Here is a 21,088-nt window from a genome sequence, read left to right on the forward strand (position 1 = left end):
AGTTTGTATACCACAACATCTCCATAAAGATAGAGCTCGGCACGGTTTACAGGTAAAATCACTTTGTCCAGATTTTATATATTAGGTAATATTCTGATAGATGCAAGAATCTGAAATTATTGAATGATATTTATGTTATCTGAACAGAAATTAGTGTAATGTATGTAATACCTACTGTTCTTTTATTTGTATGACACTGTTTTTGATTAAAAATTAATAAAGAATTTTGAAAAGCTTCCCTCTAAATCATGCTTGGCGGGAACAAATTCACACATGCGCCGATTTCCTCCTGCCTGATGAGAGCAGGCAACGGGGGGGAGGGGGGGAGGGGCTAGGGCGGGACTGGGGGCGGGACCGGGGCATAACAAGGTAGAGATGGGTTGAACTTGGCAGGCCTAGGGGGTCTGAATTTTACTAAAGTAAAATCTGGTACCCCTAGGCATAGCATGTCCTAATACAGGATTTTCCCATGCTCTAAGCCTAGATTTTATATGGCATTTTTTGTCTGGTCATGTGCTAATGTTGCCACGATACCTGCAAAAAGATAACACGGTGCCTTTTAAGTGAAGAACACCATCAGAAACGTTAAACAGTGATGTTGAAGCGTCTACCAGTGCCTAAATAAAAGGCACTGGAATTGTGCCTATGAAGGCATTTTAGAATGCCAGAGTAGGCTTGACCAATGCCAGAAGTGGCGGCCTAAAGTGCCTGTGTAGGTGCAATTCACGCAAAGATAGGTGCCAGAAATGTAGGCCTTGAAAACCCTGGCCTATATTTCCAGTGCCTGTCTTTCACATAGGCACATTTCTGAAACCAGCATAGAGGAGTAATTGTCACGCGATTGGCGGCCACATTTAAGGTTCCTGCTGATATCAACACCGGTTACAGAATCCGGCATTTACTGCCTTCTATTTTGAAGGCGCTAAGGGTGAAATTCTGTAAATGGCATCTAAAACGATAGGTGACTATAATGTCCACCTAAAACATGCCTCCTATTCAATTTCTATGCACTACAGACAAAACCAACCTAGAAATATGTATAGAAACCGAGTTTCAAAAATAGTGAATTGGAAGAGAGGCAGGGGTTTAGGGGGTGCCACAGTTTGGGGTAGGGTGTAGGGGTTTTATGGGGCCCAGCGGCAGGAGGGAGTGGGCATCCCTCCTGCCGATTTTTATATCGAAGGTACAGGGGTGTGTGGGAGAATGTCAGGAGTGTTTGAGGAAGTTAGTGGATGTTGGAGGGGGGGTATAGTATGGGGGCTCTCTGTGGAGGGGGATGTGGGATCATTGTGAGGGAAGGAGGGAGAAAAAAATTTATCTGCCAATTCAGCTCAGCTGATAGGGATTCCCCTGCCATGATCAGCTGATGGGAAGCCTACTGGGTTTTTTTCAATTCATGGGTGGTGGGAATGGGTCATGACCACTGGGGGAGTAAAGGGGGTTCATGCCTTAAACCCTCCAGTGGTCATCTCAGTTTGGTCACATTTGGAACACTTAAACACATGTAAAACAGGTCTATGTAAGTTCCTTCTTGGACGTCCTGGTAAAGTTTCAATTATTGCTGCAGGACATCCAGGTTTAAGCCTGCCCAATGCCTACCCTTAACACACACCCCAATACACCCCTTTATGCTCTGTATGTTGTGATATGCAGGATGTGCCTGCTAGATCTGGCCCTAGTATAAGACCCATTTCCAAAGATGTCATTCCTCAGCCTGACCAGGTTAAAACCCATTCTGGTAAAATGACTGACTTTCCTGCTGTGTCCAGTAGAGGGAGCTCAGGGGCTGAGTTGCAATTTTCCCCTCCCCCACGCTATCTCAGGGTTTATAACCGGATATCCTCTGCACCTGGGAGTTTGGGGCGTGGTTGCAAGTTCCTAAACCTTAGGACTGAGCTATTAGAAAGGCAGAGGGAGAAGTTGAGAGGAGAAGAGCAGCTGCAGTTGAAAGACTGGCAGCCAAGCTCAGGGCTGAGAGCTCTGCAGGGCCACCAATTACCCGATTGCATGGAGTTTACAGAAGCCAGTGCTGAGCTAACTCCTGATCCAGTGGAAGGCATTCAAGACATGGAATTGGAACCGGAGCCTAACGCTGAGGCACTGAATGAAGTTCAACCCATGGAAGTGTGCTGGGTCAAAGGCAAGTGAGAGTAACTGGAATATAAAGCTTGTGTTTTGTTTTTGGACTGTTTTTTTTTTTCTGAGTTGTGCTTTACTTACCTGTTGAATTGGAAGCAGGGGACTAAGAACTGTAAAGAGCTTTCACTGAATTGTTTGATTTGATTTTTCTTCCTTGTGGGGAAGGTGGACTTTTCTCTGCCAAGGTGGTGGGGGTTTGCCCCATGTTATTGAGGTGGGATAGAGAGCCTAAATTGTGGCAATTATCACCACGTGGTGCACACCACCTGTCCAGCACTTTTTCATTGCTGGGGGAAGAACAGTGCTGTTGCACTGGCAGTAGTTCAGGTTTGTAACCTGAAGGAAAAGACTGTTTTTTCTTTTTGGTATTTTTTCCTTTGAAGAAAGTTTTCCAAACTGGGGCTCTCTTGCTAAATATAGAGCCCATTGCAGCTTGATAATAAATTGTATTGTTACTGAATTTGAAGCTCAAGATTGTGAGACTGTGCTATTTGATGAAGTATCCTGACAAAGTTATTTTTTTGTATTGAGTGAAGACTGGTATATGAACACTCAAGTGAAGCAGCCTGTTTGCTTGGATGTTAGCAATAAATCCAGTCCTGATTTTGACAAATACTTTCCTGGTTTGTTGGCAATCCTTTCACTAAACTCTATATTTTCTTTTTCCTTGTGTCGCCCGCAGCGGCACACAAGCATTCCTCCTTGTCTCCGCAGCCCTGGACCCATTGCCCTGAGGTTGTGGGTGACAATGTTCAGCGGCTTGGAAATCCTGCTGGATGTCCAGAAAGTTGGTTTTGATTCTTGGCGCTTGGATAAGGTGACCATACGTTCCGTTTTCAACGGGACCATCCCGTTATAGGACCGACCGTCCCGTTGTCCTGACCTACCGCTTCGGGACGCCAAAATGTCCCATTTTCAGGGATAGCGTCCCGAAGCTGTGCGCAGGGACAACAGACTGCATCACTCTAAGTTCTGCTACTCTCGATCTCGCCCCCCTCTGAAGTGACTTCCTGTTTTGAGGGGCGGGATCGAGAGCGGCAGAACTTAGCGCGATGCAGGCAAATGGAAAAGTCCTGTGGCTTCTGTCTTAGTTTTTACCATCCAGTTTAGCATTACCAGCGCAGCCAAAGGCAGGGCTGATGACAGCTGAGAATGCCCTCCAGTCTCGCAGCAGCACTGGAACACTTGCCTCTAAATTAAGCTGAGGGCTGATTCCTGAGGGACATCTATACCATCCCGGCCTATAGTATAGATGCTGGGGAAAAGAGGGGAGGTACTGGAATGGGATGTGGGAAGATGGTGGGTTGGCTGGCTCAGGAAAGGAGAGAAAGCTGCTAAATCAGATAAGGAAGAAAAAAAGGAACACAGGAAGATGCTGGACATGGAGGTTGTAAGGTGAAGGAAAAAAAACAGACATGACGTGAGTAGGAAGACAGGTGGGAGATGCTGGACACGGGGTGGATGCAGTAAGAAGAAAAAGGAAATTCTGGATATTGGAGTAATAGGTAGATAGGAGGCATGCTGACACAGAAGGAGGTAGAAGGAAAAGGGAGAGGAACGAGAGAAGTCAAGTCCACGGGAGTGAGGGAAAGGAAAGCAGATACCAGACCATGGAGGGGGGAGGGAGAGATGCCAGGGCATGGGGGAGGGGAGGAAGGGAAGGAGATAGAGATGCCAGACCATGGGGTGGAATGGGAAGGAAGAAATGAAAGGAGAAGAGAAGAGAAGAGAGGGATTCCAGAGCATAGGGAGACAGAAAAATGGAGAGGGGGGTTAAGCTGAAATGAATCATGTACAAAGGAGACAGTTTATGGAAGGAGCATAGAAAGAAGGAAGATACCATATGGAAGAGAGAGAGGGTGGACACTGGATGGAAAGGGCAGAAAGGGCAGAGAATGAAAGGGGTGAGACAGAGGGTGAACAGTAGATGGAAGGGGTAGAGAGAGGGGGGACAGACGCTGAATGGAAGTGTGGAAGAGAGGAGGGACAGATGCTGAATGGAAGTGTGGGGGAGAGGAGGGACATGCGCTGAATGAAAGTGTGGGGGAGAGGAGGGACAGACTCTGAATGGAAGTGGGGGGAGAGGGGGAGCAGACGCTGGAAAGAAGTGGGGAGGAGAAAGAAAAAAATGGCACATGCTGGATTGAGGGAAGAGGATAGAGTTAGATACTGGAAGGGGTGAGGGAAAAAGTTGGCAAGCTATAGGTAGACACAATGAAAGAGGGAAATTGAGGACTGAATAGTAAGAAAGAATTTAGACAGAGGCAGAAAATAAACTGAGAAGGAAGAACAGGAGGAAGGGAGCGGAGAGAGAGATGCCTGAGCAAGGGGGAAGGGGAAGAGACAGATACCAGTCCTGGGAGGAAGAAAAGAGGAAGGAGATAGATACCAGATCTGAGAGGAGAAAAGGAGGAGAGAGATATGCTAAAATCAGCTGTGAGGGAAGGAGGGAGGGAGGAAGGAAGGCGAGAAAGAGGCAGATAAGTGGGGGAGGGGGTTTGTAAGCAGATTAGAAAGACTAGAGAGAGAAAGGCCTGGACCAAAGGGGAAAGAAGGAGGCAGATGCAGGACTATGGGAGGTTCAGTCAGAGGGGGAGAGACCCTGGAAAAGAACAGGGAGATTTAAGATCATAACAGAGGAGGGAGAGAGAGGGAGACCTGGAACAAAGGTACAAATGAGAACTGACAATAGATCCGGGGAGGGTAACAGAGGGAAAAGAGAGAGAGACCTGGACCCAAAGGGGATGAGGCTGGATTGTGAAAGAAATGTTGGATACGAAAGAAAGAAAGATTGGATGCACAGTCAGAAGGAAGTGCAACCAGAGACTCATGAAATCACCAGACAACAATGGTAGGAAAAATGATTTTATTTTAAATTTAGTGATCAAAATGTGTCCATTTTGAGAATTTATATCTGCTGTCTATATTTTGCACTATATTTGTCTATTTTTCTAAAGTTACTGAGCTGACATTGCATATTTTAAAGTAATCTGCCTTGACATCTTTGAAAAAAATCTGAAACTCGTAAATGATAATTAACATTTTCTCTGCGTACAATGTGCTTTGTGTTTTTTTAAAATTTTATGTTTACCATTATGAATTAATAAGATATTTTGTGTATATGAAAAATGAATGGAAGAAATTGAGGGTGGGGCTAGGGCAGGATTGGGGGTGGGCATGAATATTAATAGATGTTCCGTTTTGATGAAAAAATAAATGGTCACGTTACGCTTGGACGTCCTGGTTATTAGGATGTGATAAGGAAGCACATGTGCTGGAGAGGACAGATTAGGACATGACAGAGTCTTATATAAAGAAAATGTTTTTATTCTTTTTAGTTAGCCTCCCATTTTACAGCTTGTTAGCTTGGCTTACCTCATTCAAGCAGTATAGGCATCAGTCCTTTTCCCACAGCTCTGCCCTCAGCTGATGTCTAGAGAAAAATCAGGTGTTCACCTCTCTCGCTAAAAGACCGCCCTGAACAGATCCCAGGCTCAAGCATATATTTTCCTCCCTGCCTGAGGACCGCCCCTGTGACTCAGCAGGACTGATGAGCCCAGTGCATCCTGGGAGCTGTAGTTTCCACACTACTGGGCCAGCACCCTCTGCTGCCCAGTGATAGAATAACATTATTACTGAGGGAGAATCCTTGACTCTTTTACATAGGATGTCCAAGTGCCTATGCTGGTTTTTGGACGTTTAAATGTTTTGATTATGAGCTTAATAGAGTGTATTGTCTTATATTTAATGCCTCTAAGACTTGGAAATCTTAACCTCTAATGATTGCTAACCATGGGCTAGATTCAATAAGGACACGGATCGGATCCGATCTGTGAGGGATCCGATCCGATCCGTGTCTAGGGTGCTGATTCACGAATCGCCCTCATGCAAATGAGGGCAATCAGAATCATGCCCCCAATCAAGCGCCCGGATCACTTTATAGTGATCCCAACGCATGCATAGACCATCTGTAGATGGTCTGCGCATGCTTAAAGCAGCAGCAACAACCTTTTTTCTTTCTCTCTTAACTTTTCTAACTTTTACGAGCCCAGTGAATTGGGTTCTAACCTGCTTTAAACCCGCGGGTTAAAACCACAGGCTCGCACTGCAGGTAAGTCGATCAGAGCAGAGTGCTGGAATGTCGGGGGGAGAGAGCAGGAGAGATGGGGCAGACAGAGCTGGAAAGTTGGGGGCTGAGAGCAGGAGATCAGGGCAGAGGGCAGAGAAGTAGGGCAGAGAGCAGGGCGGCAGAAGGCAGGGCTGTCGGAAAGGACCTGAACAACTGGTCCTCAGCAGTTGTTTATTTTTGGATCGTCAGCCCAGTCAGTGTCCCTCATTTTGTTTAGTGAATCGCTGCCGGCCTACATTTGAATGCCGTTCCCCCTCACTTGCATGCACGGATCGGAGGATGAGCGGGACAGAGGTTTTTGAATCGGGTCGGAGGGAAACTGGGTCGCAAAGGGGTCACAAACCGATCAGTACACGATTGGTTTGCTTAGTGAATCTAACCCCATGTCATAATTCTTATCAGATGATAATTCTACTAAATTTAACATATACTCTGGAATCTTTCCATGAAAATAATAATAAGAAATACAACTGTTTACATGTCAAGCCTGTTTCAATATTGCCACTCTTAAATTATTTGCCTTTGCTGCATCTCTCTTTGATTTCTCTAGCAGAAATTCTCCAATTCAGAAATGAGATTGACAGCATCATGTCCTTCTGTTTGTCTCAGTATCACATTTACCAATAATACCAGTATTGATAATGACATTTTAGTATGCCTAGTCAGGTTCTTCAGACTCCAGTCATCTGCAAAAAAAATGATTATTGACAACACACAAAAAAGCTAAATTGTCTGAGCAATGCCAATTAATAGAACTGTTAGTTTCCTGCCTCCTGTATTAATTGAAAGCATGTCGCTTTGATTATCATTATATTCAACATCTTATTAGCCAGCAGTGTCAGTTCTATAGCATAATGGAAACTAAATGGCCTGCTACAATCACTTACAAGAAAGAAGTGCAGTTGGCAGGTAAGCCAAGCCTAGAAAGTAAAAGCTATGACCCTCTTTTATCAAGCTGCGTTAGGTTTTTTTTTTTTAAATCACTTTTACTATCCTTGGAGCGGCTGGGGCACGGGCAGTGTGTCTGGGAGGGAATGCATGGATGGGAGAACATCGCAGGGGAGGAGACATAGGCATCCTGGGACTGTCTGCCAAGTCTCTTCCCTGAAGAAGCCCTTTCTGGAAACGTCAATCGCTCCTCCTAAACTTACTTGCTCCACTTCATCACTGACGCTGAAACCGTGGATTGAAGACAAAGTTTTATTTTATTTTTCTTTCCAGCTTATGATTTATCTTTAATCTTATCTATTGTTTTGCCTTTTGTTTTTGTTTTGTTCTATTTCTATCATTTAAATTTCTCCAGAATTCTACTGTTCAACGGCTCCCCCTTCTGCTTCTATTCCTTTCTCTCCTCTCTTCTACCTTCCAAAGTATTTAGATCAATGCTGTCTTGTTAAAATGTTTATTTTATTTTTATTTTTCCTCTAACTCTACTTTTCACTTCTCTATTACCCTCCAGGTACTTTAGTTAGATTGTGAGCCTTCGGGACAGTAAGGGAATTTTTCAAGTACCTTTCTTATTTCTAATCTTAATGTATATTTTCTGTAAACCGCTTAGAACCTAACGGATGTAGCGGTATATAAGAAATAAATTACATTACATTACATTACTATGGTAAAAGCTCCAACAACACTCTTAGGAATTCTATGAGCATCAGAGCTTTTAATGCAGCAGCCGGCAATACAAATCCCTAACGCATCTTTATAAAAGGGGGACTATATTAGCACTGATGCAAATGACTCAGCTAAGTTACACATATAGGAGTTCATTTTATAAAGGATTGTTCACATGTAAAACCCTGACATAAAATGCCTCTTCAACAATTACCCCACGGGGTTATGCTCCTAAAATTGTGTATGGCGACAAGAACACAGGTGCTTTTCTGTGGCCTGAATGCAGGCATGTTTGGGTTGGAATTTGGGTGACGAAAAGCAGAATGGTGGTTTATGCATATTCCCCTGGATTCTAAATATGGCACCCAAATTTGCACACCCAAAATTTAGGCACACATATTATACAATAAGGCATTTGGCACATGTAATGCCTAATTAACGTCAATTAAGTGCCATTTAACTCTAATAATTGATTGGTAGCTCCTAATTGATTAATTGGTTTACATATGCATCGGGGATTTATGCCCAAATCTAGACATCCAGCTTTGGGCAACCTAGATAGATTGTTATCTAGCATTTAATGTTGGGACTTTACAACTTGAATCCTAGTTTGCTCAGGTTCCCCCTGATGAAGTAATGTGAAACTCGGCCTGAGTAAGAGAACATTTGGATGAGTTTGAAGAATTTCTGTAGAATATAACTATGGATATTTGAGTTATCAAGTAGCATCACATTTTTTTTGCACGGTGGTTAATTGATTTTTTTTTTCGCAACTACATCACATCAATATTTTAAAATATGCAAGTCATAACAAAAGTGCTAACTTTTTTATTTTTACATTATTATGAATAACGTCTTGCTAAATATAATGGGAATGATGGTTCCACCACTTTTGGTCTTTTGCCCTATGACCTATGTGATGGAGCACTGAGCACATTATTTTAAATTATTTCCTGTATTTTCTATTATTTATAAGTAACTAGCTGATGCCCCGGCGTTGCACGGGTATTTAATTATAGCAATAACACTGTAAATGGATTCAAATAAAGATACTTTATAGTGGTGAATGAAATTATTTTTTTACAGCTTAATAAAAAGTACAATATTCAAATTATAATGTGAAATATTTGACAAAATGAATACAATACAACTAACGCAAAACGTGATTATAAACAACAATTTTAGTTTCACCTCCTGGAGCAAGAACATATAAATTCTTGGGTGAACCCACCCTTGAGCAAGCAACATAGAGTTGTGTGCCGCGAGACCCCCAGAACATATCACCCCAGGTAGTGAGGGATCTGCATACCAAGTTTCGTTCAAATCGGTCAAGCCGTTTGTGAATTACTGTGAGAATGGCAGCTGTTTACATTTTTTCCATTGACATGAATGCGTGAAATCTGATTTTCTGTTTGTAGCTCCGCCCACGTGTGCAGGTGGGCCGCGAGACCCCCAGAACATATCACCACAGGTAGTGAGGGATCTGCATACCAATTTTTGTTCAAATCGGTCAAGCCGTTTTTGCGTGATCGCGGCACATACACACACACACACACATACACACATACATACCTCCGATTTTATATATATAGATTATTTTCCCCCTCCTTTACAAAACTGCGCTAGTGTTTTTAGCACTGGCTGCGGTGGTAACAGCTCAGATACTCATAGGAATTCTATGAGCATCCGAGCTGTTACCGCAGTGGCTGGCGCTAAAAACGCTAGTGTAGCTTTGTAAAGGAGGGGATTTATTTGGGGGGGTCTGCTTATTAAGGTGCGCTAACCGATTTAGCGTGCGTGAAAGATTAGTGTGTGCTAAATGCTAAGATGCCCATAGGACTATAATGGATGTCTTAGCATTTAGCGCACTAATCTTTAGCCTGAAAAGAAAGAAGCAGACTTAGAAATTATGTCAATGAATCAAGATGCATATATGATAAGCATTTCAGGAGACCTGGTATAAAAATGAAGACCAATTGGCACTGTGATGCCAGTGTATAAATTATATCACAATTCATATTAGGGTAGATCAAACTAATGGTGGAAAGAATAGTGGTGAGGCTGTATTACTCTCCACTTGGCCACAATAACCAGACAAATGATAACATGTAAACAAAAATTAGTGAAACACATTTGCCAACACAGTCATAATGGGTAAATATTCTAAACATGAGAGTATCTATCTGATTTCTAGATCCCTTATTTATTCAGTAGTTTCATGATTATTCAGAGGTTTTCTATTATACAAATTCTTAAATACAATTCTATTGTATTGCATATAAAACAGCTATTATAGTGTCACATAAATACAATGCAATTATTTTTTTTCTCAAAGCTGAAGCCTTGAAGGTATTTGTCATTTAGGAATTGGATTTTCAAGTCTATGATTGGTACCCACTTTAAAAGTAGTCACCTCTCTTTAGACATCATATCAATATTATTTATGCTTCATTTATATTCCTTATATAAAAATGAATCTCATACAGTATTTTGCAGACAAAATCTATTATAAACCGTATGCATTATTTGATGTATTCAGTGTATCATAAAATTATTATTAAGGGATCAGCACTCGCACAAGGACAATCCTCTGCCTTTCATACAAGGGTACTGCTATAAAAGATATTTAAGAAGCAGAAATGTTTCTCCTGCAGTATTACCTTGATTTAAAAGACAAAACCATTAGGGGTCAAAATTTTAAAGAGTTTAACCAGGAAGGAGAGGGTCTTGTCTAGTTAAACCCTGCTGAACTGGCCACATCCAGAGATTTAGCAGCACTTAACTGAATAATGTCACTGAACGTTACCTCTGTTTATCCTCAACAAAAAATAGAGTTAACTTACCTAAGGGTCTTTTTATTAAGGTGCGCCAATGGGCCCCATATCAATTTAGATATATTACCTTGCCCCAAATTCTCAGTATTTATTCTTTCATATCTATAACTAGAGCAAAGACTTGCCCACCAGAACAAAAAATTTAAACGATCACAGTTCTTCCAGTTTCGAGTGATCATCTGGATGTTGCTACTCTTAAGGTTTTTACCAGGTACTAGTGACTTGGATTGGCCACTGTGAGGACGGGATACTGGGCTTGATGGACCATTGGTCTGACCCAGTCAGGTTATTCTCATGTTTTTATGCCTCTATTTTGATAGTATTTTTCAACAATATTGTAGTCTGAAATATGTACTTCTGAGCTGCTGTATGCCTTTCCCCAGATTCTGGTTTAAAAGCTGCTGAACATTTTAAAGCCTCCTTTTACTAAGGTGCGCAAGCGTTTTTAGCATGCCCTGCATTGCCATGCGCGGTATCCCCGCGCTACATGCCAAGAACTAATGCCAGCTCAATGCTGGCGTTAGCGTCTAATATGCACGCTAAAACTGCTAGCGCAGCTTAGAAAAAAGAACCCTAAATGTTAATTCTAAGTATCCTAGTTCCACTCCAGTTAAGGTGGAACCAGTAGTTTTGGAATAGATCCTCTCCTTCTCCAGAACCTTTCCCAGCTCCTAACAAATTTAAATCCCAGCTTCGTCATTCCATGTTTACGCTGAGACACTGGAGCTCTGTCTACCAGTAGGATACTGTATTTGGAATGGGAAACATTTTTTGGAAAATGCTTCCATGGAGATTCTGGAAGCCTACATTTGGGCTCCTTTTATAAAACTGAAGTAGGGGTTTAACGCACGGATTACCACGCGTTAAACCGCCTGCCGCGCTAGTCGCTAACGCCTCCATTGACGAGGCATTAGTTTTTTTGCCACGGGGGTTAGCGTGTGATGAAATGTCCGACACGTTAACCCCGCTAGCGCAGTGTCTCACTTCCGGTTCACCACACAATTGTTTCCCACGTACTTACCTTTATAGGACCCCCAGGGACCCCTGAAGAAGACTTTTTGTCGAAACGCGGACTGTGTTGGGTCCTGTATCCCTAGCGGACTAGGTCCTTTAAGGCTCTTATGTGGATGATTTACTTTTATATGGATGGAATTATTTTATGTGGATGATTTTAGTGTACCTTTGGAACTTTGATACTTTCAAATAAAGTCCATTTGGGAACATCATCACTCCACAGAGTTTTTTGGGTTTTTTTAGCGGGGTACAAAACCGTACAGCTCTTTTGTAAAAGCCGCTTTAATCTCTGTGCTTCTTCCTTTCCCCTCCTCTCTAACTTCATTTCAACCATTGTTTAATATTGGCGTAAGGACACATGTTCTGTGAATAGTGCATGCATTTTTACCCAAATACAGTGGTACCTCTGAATCCGAACGCCCCAGAACTCAAACAATTTGGAATCCAAACTTTTTTTTTTCTTTATTTTTGCCCTGGAATCCGAACGCTGCTTTGGAATCCAAACTGCAAGCAGTGCTCAGCCCACAGCTTCCCCTCTGACGCAGCTTCCTGTTTCCGCCTGGGAGGGAAGCTTTGGGCTGAACACCACTTGCAGCTGCTGTTGCCGATCTTGCTGTCTTGCCGCTGGGGTGTCCCGATCATGCTGCTTCTGCTGCTGGGGGTCCCAATCATGCTGCCTCTGCTGCTGAGGATCCTGATTTTGCTGTTTCTGCCAGGTAGGCCCGATCTTGCAGAGTTTGTGGGACCAAGGAACGGATTAATCCAGTTTCTATTCTATTCAATGGGAAAACTTGTCTTGGAACTCGAATGTTTTGGAACTCGAACGGGGTTCTAGAATGGATTAAGTTCGGATTCCAAGGTACCACTGTATAAGGTGCTGTTTTCAAACTGTTTTATGCAATTAAGTATTTGCTAGCTTTTGAATGTTTCTTCCAAAGTTTTGAAGTTTACCTATGTTAGTGTATGGACACGTTAGCGTATGCTAATTTGATTAGCGCACCTTAGTAAAAGAGGGGATTAGCTGCCATTGTTACAATACTCATTCTATATTAATTGGATATTTGAACACATAGATATGTGCTTGATTAACATCTGTGTGGTATAAAAACAAGGCATCTCTGTTCAGAATGAATCTAGTATGATGGCTATTAGACATACAAAGAGTCATTTATATGTTGAATTAATTGTGTCATTTTGATCTCTTTTGAGAAATACAAAAATTGGTCTACGTATCTACCTATATTGCAACAATAAAATTGTCTAGAGAGCTTTTTAAAATGTATGTAGCATCTCCTTTGATAGAAAGATCAATAATTTGGTGATTCATACTGTATTTATAAGATCTAGATTCAATAATTGTGTATCTTCTTTGGCAGATGTACAACAGATGGCAATTGACTGGATTACTGGAAATTTTTACTTTGTGGATCATATAAGTGACCGGATCTTTGCATGTAACATGAATGGAACAGTGTGCATTACTCTAGTGTATCTCGATCTTCATAACCCCAGAGCAATAGCAGTCGATCCTATACAAGGGTAAGACTATGTTTTGAGTAACATGTCTCCTAAATGAAAAATATGTATGCTGTATTTTGCAAGAAATGCTTAAGGGAAAAGGAACAGTGTGGAGGCAAGAAACTTTCTATACTCCCAAATACCACAATATTAATAAAATATTAATAGTGTAAACGGGGTCCTCAGTGTGAGGTGATAAGCTCAATGGAGAGAGTTCAAGGTTCACTCAAATGCTTAAGTAACATTGGCCAGAAACTCCACGTTTCAAGCCACACACCATCATAGGTTACCCCAGCTGTGTGTGCTCATTCAGCGAAAGCAGTGATATAATCAATAAATAAAAATTAAATTCAATAAAGATGAATGTTTCAGCCCACCCCCCCACCCCCACTCTGTTAGCCAAACAGGAAAACTCACAGCGACACCTTAGCTCCTGAGCAATTCACATCCTTGATCTCAGTGGATTGACAGACTCGAGACCAGACTCTTACTCAGCTAAGTGGCTTTTTTCAGCCGTTGAACTTTTTGAATATACATATTTCTTTCATTGAATGAAATAATGTCATCGTTGTGAATGTTATCGCTGTGAATGTTGTCGCTGTGAGTTTTCCCGTTTGGCTAACATAGAAACACGACGGCAGATAAAGACCAAAATGGCCCATCCAGTCTGCCCATCCGCAGTAACCATTATCGTTTCCTCTCGCTAAGAGATCCCACGTGCCTGTCCCACACCTTCTTGAATTCAGACACCGTCTCTGTCTCCACCACTTCTTCCGGGAGACTGCCATCATGTTTCTATATAACAAATAAGTAACATAGTAGATGACATCAGATAAAGACCCGAATGGTCCATCCAGTCTGCCCAACCTGATTCAATTTAAATTTTTTAAATTTTTTTCTTAGCTATTTCTGTGCTTGGGTTCCAACTGCTGAAATCTTTGTTAAAACCTACTCCAGCCCATCTATACCCTCCTAGCCACTGAAGCCCTCCCCAGCCCATCCCCCACCAAACAGCCATACACAGACACAGACTGATTCTAGATCCTCTGTGTTCATCCCACGCTTCTTTGAACTCAATCACAGTTTTACTCTCCACCACCTCTCTCGGGAGCGCATTCCAGGCATCCACCACCCTCTCTGTAAAGTAGAATTTCCTAACATTGCCTTTGAATCTACCACCCCTCAACCTCAAGTTATGTCCTCTGGTTTTACCATTTTCCTTTCTCTGGAAAAGATTTTGTTCTATGTTAATACCCTTCAAGGTTGTGTAAAATTTTATATTGAAATTCAAAGCAGTTGCAGAGAAAACAACAACAAACTGTAGGGGTTACTTTTTTTGTCTCGCCCTGTATATTGGAACACCACATAGGAGTCTTCTAGGCACCACTGCATAGGTGCCTAGTAATAGAACTGTCTTTCACAATTTTTCATGTTTAGAAAAGACTATTTTAAATTATTTGAAGCTGGTGTTATATTCATAGGAACTTTTTTTTTTTTTTTTACTAGTTCTTCATAAGGTACTTTGTAATATATCTAATAGACTGTATCCTAAACAACATAAGCCTCTATTAAAATATAGGAAAATATTTATTGAAGAAGCAGCTTGTCATCCATATGGGAACTTTTGTCACTCTTTACTTAACGTCTAGTACAAAATTAAAGCACATTGTCAGAACTGGTTTAATACCGACAAGAACAGCTTGCAAGTAGAACTTTGCAAGAAAAGTTGTATGTGTAATCTTAAATTGTCTCTCTGTTTCTAATAGTAGTACAATATATATGACTCGCAGGGTTATTTCAAAAGCTATTAACATCTTTTGGATTTATTTGAATTGTTCTAACCTGTAGCTTGGATTACATAAGATGCAGCCTTCACGGTACAAAAGCTGTGCTTGAAACTGGAAGACAATTGGGCTCGTCTCTGAACTGATTTTTTGATCTAGCTCAACTATTTGAATTAAGGGACCTCTGGGAATTGAAAAAGTGCGGGTTTAGGGCAGACTAGTTTCAAAGAACAGGGATGTTGCAAACAAGCTAGTGGTACCATATTTTTCAATTTACTGTATTTTTTGCTCCATAAGATACACCTTACCATAAGACGCACCCCAGATTTAGAGAAGGAAAACAAAATAAAACCCTCTCTCTCTCTCTTTTTTTTTTTTTTTGTATATTCATGTCATAAGATGCACCCTTATTTCCGCCCAATTTTTTTTTTTGGGGAAAAGTGCGTCTTATGGAGTGAAAATACGGTACTTAGTGCTTGTATTTTGCAAAAGGTTTGATGGGTTCATATTCTTTTAAAAGAATACGGGGCTGCAACCTTTTCATGTGCAACATCAGTAGAATGGAATACACTCCCAGGCTTCATACAGCAGCAATGGAATTTGAGCACGTTAAAATGTTTGTTAAAACATCATTTGTTTTGTCAGATGAAATATGAGTGCTAAGGGAATGAAACTGTATTTTCTGAACTTGAGTGTACAATAAAGAGGCTGCAGTGGGTAACTGTGGCATTAGAATGAGTACTCTATAATAGGATGGGATGATTTGTCTTGTGATATGTATTTTATGTTTGTCTGGGTTATTTAGATGAGATTGTATTTGTATGGATATTTATTTGTGTATTTTATTATGTATGTGTTTTTGGAACCCATTTTATATAAAGCAGGATATAAATAAAACACCATAAACCATATGCAGAGTTCCCCCAGAGAAGCATGCACATTTAGGAGATCCCCTACAGTTAGACAGCAAGTATGGATACAAATACTGGAATTCTAGTCATACATAGTATTACATACATAATATTTATCTGGCTATGCACTACTCTCTATATACACAGGTATTTTGCAGTTAGATATTCACTTGGGCAGTGTCTGGGCAGAGCACGGATAGACCACACAATTGCATAGCTTAAATAATACTGTAAGCTAAGCACATGTTTCCCGGAACTAGGCTTGTGCATTTACACCAGCTGTATGTCAATTGTTATCATGGATAGGCACAAGAAAGTGTGGGACAGGCACACAGGATCTCTTAGGGAGACAAGGAGATGCTGGGGATGGGCAGACTGGATGTGCCATCATATTTTCTGTGTTTCTATGTTTCCAGTTAAGCTTGTTTAATACAGGGTATCCCAAAAGTCACTACAAACTTCTAATAAATTTTAAAAAATTACACAAGAAACTTTGTTTATTCATATTCTTGGCATCAACAAAAGTAACAAAATTTTACTTGCTAGGCTTGCCATCACGTTCCAACGCCTCGAAGACTTGTATACCTCTACATGAGCGCCTCCATTTTCGATATCTTTCAGCCATTTTCAGACGCAAGCCTCTCTGACGTTTTGCAACATCTTTTCCCTGACCTTGCTGCAGGCCTCATGTATTCTTTCCTCAAAGCTGTGACAGGTTACGGGGCTTAGTGGCATACACCTTGCTTTTGATATAGCCTCACAAAAAAAAGGCACAAGATCAGGGGAGCGCGGTGCCCATTTGAGGGGACCCCTTCGACCGATCCATCGGTCAGGAAACTTGATATTCAGGAAATCTCTGACTAACCTTTCAAAGTGGGGAGGGACTCCGTCTTATTGGAAAAAAGGTCACTCCTCGCTTGAAGTTGTGGCACAGCAAATTCTTGCAACATCTCCAGGTAATTTTCCCCTGCAGCGGTGGTCGTGTTACCAGATGCATCGCGGAAGAAAAAGTGTTCTCATCGGTGGTGGTTGTAGCAGGCCTTCGGCTGCATGATTTGTCAAGAACAGATCCTGTTTTGAGAAATTGTGTTACGCGATGGAGCAGTGTGACGGCCATAAAGCTTCTCAAACTCTCGCTGAACTGCAGTCGGAGACTGAAAAAATTCTTGCCAAGTGGCAGTTTTGCAACGCTGCTCTAATGTCAATTGGTGAACCTTGGTGAAGGGATGATACACTTACAAAAACTACAAAACCTAACAATTGTTTTGATGATGGCCTCACGTCTCTCTGAATGATACCTGGAACGAAATAGAAAAAAAAAAAGTGTGTAGTGACTTTTGGGACACCCTATATTTAAAAAAAATTAAATTGAAGTTTCCTTAATAGAATAGGCTCCAAATTGCTGCCCCTTACAAAGTTGCCCTCTTGGGGGTCATACACAAAGTGAAACCTATTTTTATTAAAGAACATTTTATACATAGTGGATGAATCTATTAAGTGGCATCTAGACATAAGGACCACTTACATTCTGTATATCAAGGGCACCATAAAGTGGTGGCCTAGATAATAGGACCTTGACTTGCTTTCAGTTCCTGCTTCTCTCTTGCTCCCCTGGTGGACAATAGGTAAACCACAGGGACCTTGGCAGGTATGGAGCCTGACTGGTCACAATATTGATTAACTTTTACCTTCCCTATGATTTTTAGGTTTTCTTTAGCATGAGATACTGCAATGGAAGCCCAGAATATGCTTGCGCCATTGGGATTTTTTTATTGCAAAGTTTAAAATTGAGATTTTTTTTTATCTGTGCTTATGACATCACCATTGTTATTCCGTTTAAAAGTTTGACAGCTGAGATAAAAACAAAACAAAACATATATCTACTATTTTAAACCAGATTGAACTATGGATGATTGATTTCAAATTAAAATTAAATTCTGAAAAAAACAAATTTTTTTTCTTGCTAGTCCCCATGACAATATTAAAGATACTTTGATACATCTGAATGGTTTTGACTATCCTATTGACCACTCTATAAAAATCTTGGGAGTGACAATAGATTGGCACCTCACCTTGGAGCAAAATACAGATTGGTTAGTTAGAAAATGTTCCTTGGTTTTGTGGAAACTCTGAACCATCAAGAAATATTTTGATGCAGCATCGTTCTACCTGTTAGTCCAGTTATCTATTGTAACATAATTTATCTGAGCGCCTATAACAAAACTTTTAAAAGATGTACTTGAAAGGAGCTGTCATTTCTTTTCTTGGTGGGCTTTTTCGGAAGCCGTTTGCTGTTTGTTTTATACTTATAAAATCAATAAAATATTTTGAACAGAAAAAAAAAGATTACAAGGTGGTTTATAAAATTCAATAAAAGGTGGTACAAAATTCAGCTGTATGGTTGATTTTTGGTTTGAAAAAATGGGAGCACCTCAGTCCGTATTACCAAAAATTACATTGGTTACCAATGGAGGCAAGAGTCCTGTTCAAATTTGCCTGTATCTGTTTCAAATCAATCTTTGGTATGTCTCCAGTTTACCTTGTTTCCCATTTCTTCCTGGATCTTTCCAACAAATCCATATGTAGAGTACATCTGTTTGCATACCCTACTATAAAATCTTGTTGTTTCAAGAGATTTCTTGATAGAACTCTTGCTTTTCAGGCAGCCAAAATGAACAACTGGCTCGGTAAAATTATTCCATGTGTTTCATCTTACTACTCTTTTAGAAAACTAGTAAAAACGCAATTATTTGATAGATTTGTAACCTAAGGGCTCTTTTTACTAAGCTGTGCTAGCGGTTTTAGCGCGTGCTTAGCGTGCACTGCAATGCCGCGCGCACTGGACGCTAACGCCTCCATTGAGCTGGCATTAGTTTCTCCGCGTAGCGCGGGGGATAGCGCACGCTAATCTGCAGCGCGCGCTAAAAACGCTACCGCAGCTTAGTAAAAGGAGCCCAAAGTTTGTACTGTTTTGGTTCATTTGTTCATTATGTATCCCATTATGATTCTGTATAATCCGCTGACTGTTTCGGTTTCTTTTGTTATAAACCACCTAGAACTGGCATGATCTGGCGGTATATAAGAATAAAGTTATTATTATTATTTTTCAACTTTATTTTTAGCTAATCTTTTAACAATTTTATAGAAGTATCTTATTCCTTTTATAGCATTTGTACATTGCACACTAACAGATTTAGCAAGACCTCATGTCACGCAGCCCGGGCTGCATGGAACTTAATGCACACTAATTTGATAATGCAAGCTAAATCCATTAGCACATGCTAGTAAAAGGACCTCTTAGTGTTATCAGATGGAATGTTATGCTGCCTAGTGATGGTTTTAGTAGCTGATATATATGGTGACTGTGTTCTCCAATGGCATTACTTGCCCTAATAGCAGGAATGTGCAGTACAGTATGGGCTCCTTTTACTAAGGTGCGCTAGCGATTTGAGCGTGCGCTTAGCACGCACTAATGCTTCCATAGAGCTTGCGTTAGTATTTTTTTGTGTAGCACGAGGTTAGCGCACGCTAAAAACGCTAGCACACCTTAGTAAAAGGAGCCCTATATGTAGGTGGTTTTCCCAATGGAAAAGGCCTTGGGATGAAAAATGGAAATATGATGATATCAGACGGAGTATGAAAACTCTTTGCTATGAGGGGGTGCTGAAAAGTTCTCAGCCCAACCAACTTCCTAAATTCTGAGCATGATTTTGCTACTGTAGCCGAAAATAGTGGGAGAGGCCTGTGAGAAGCAAGTTGCAGCAATTTAACCCCTGTTTTTATAAAGTCGCATTAGGGTTTTTTATTGCTGGATGCGCCGGTAAAAGTCCCGACACTCATAGAATTCCTATGAGCGTCACAGCTTTAACCGCCGTGACTGGCGATTAAAAAAAAAACAAAAAAAACCCCTAAAGCAGCTTCATAATAAGGGTGGGGAGGGGAGTAGTGATGAGTGTGAATCAGGGTTTGGTAGTGTGTTCAGAAAGGAAGAGATGACTTTTGGTGACAAGAAATGACAGGGTTTAGCAGTCTGTTGGCTATGTACAGAGAAGGAAAGAGAGGAGTCACAGATGACTCCAAGGTTCTGAACCGATAAGACATGGGGCTCCTTTTACGAAGATGCACTAGGGCTTTTAGTGCACGCACAAAATTACCTTGCACTATAGCGCATGGTAGCCAAAAATCTACCGCCTCCTAAAAAGGAGGCAGTAGTGGCTAGCGCGCTTGGGAATTTAACACGTGCTATTGCGCGCGTTAAGGCCCTAGCGCACCTTTGTAAAAGGAGTTCATGGAGTGGCTTGCCCAAGACTACAATGAAATGCTGTGGAATTTAAACCTGGGCCCTTAGGTTCCCAACCTGGTGTTCTAAACATTAGGTTCCACCTCTAACCTGCCAAGGCAGTAACGAAAGTGCAAATGACCATTAGGTCTGGCTCTTAAGCTGCCCTTCCTGGTTCCCCCTCCTTTTTGTTTGACCTTTAATTGTTCTTTGCTATCCAAATATTATAATCCTTTCCCCTTTTCCTCTCATTCCAAGTAGTCTATGTTACTATATTCTGTCTATGTCTTATGTCTTTACATCCGTCGCGTTAGTTTTTTGTGTGCTTCTTTGTTTTTACCCATTTTTAATTTATTGATTGCTGTAAACTTGCAATTTTAATTCTACAAACCGCTTTGAATTTGGATAAGGTAGTGTATCAAATTTTTAATAAACCTCAAAACCATGAAAATTGGCAGAGTTCCTTAGCCATCTTTATTTTGGGAAGGGTCCAATATAGTGACTAAAAATGAGTTATGTAGCTTGGGAATTGTATTGGCTGCTAAATTAACTTTTGAGAATCATATTTCCCAACTGGTTTCCTCTTCATTTTACTATCTTCGTCAGTTACATACAGAACCTGATTGTTTGTCCTATTGCTCTCTGCTTATATATTATCACGTATTGATTATTGCAATGCATTGTTTGTGGGGTTACCACATAGGAACTTGGTAAGACTCCAATGTGTTCAAAAAGCAATGGTTCAACTTTTGAAAAATTTGGGTTCACATGCTCACAACTCACCAGTCCTTTCTTTGCACTGGCTACCAATCAAAAAGCGTTGCGGTTTTTTTAAACATTGATGTTAGCATTTAGAGTGTTTCATG

The 21,088-nt window shown here is 41.0% G+C and overlaps 1 protein-coding gene across 1 annotated transcript in view; it reads left to right on the forward strand.

Annotated features, from left to right (window-relative positions):
- Window positions 1-21,088, forward strand: part of LRP1B (LDL receptor related protein 1B) — a 1,445,547-nt gene that overhangs the window by 273,113 nt on the left and 1,151,346 nt on the right. Inside the window, exon 5 of the mRNA XM_033944130.1 lies at window positions 13,107-13,269. Within this exon, the coding sequence (XP_033800021.1) occupies window positions 13,107-13,269 (163 nt within the window). The remainder of the gene's footprint in view (window positions 1-13,106; window positions 13,270-21,088) is intronic.

Source organism: Geotrypetes seraphini, chromosome 5 (genome assembly GCF_902459505.1).
Source record: "Geotrypetes seraphini chromosome 5, aGeoSer1.1, whole genome shotgun sequence".
NCBI lineage: Eukaryota > Metazoa > Chordata > Amphibia > Gymnophiona > Dermophiidae > Geotrypetes > Geotrypetes seraphini.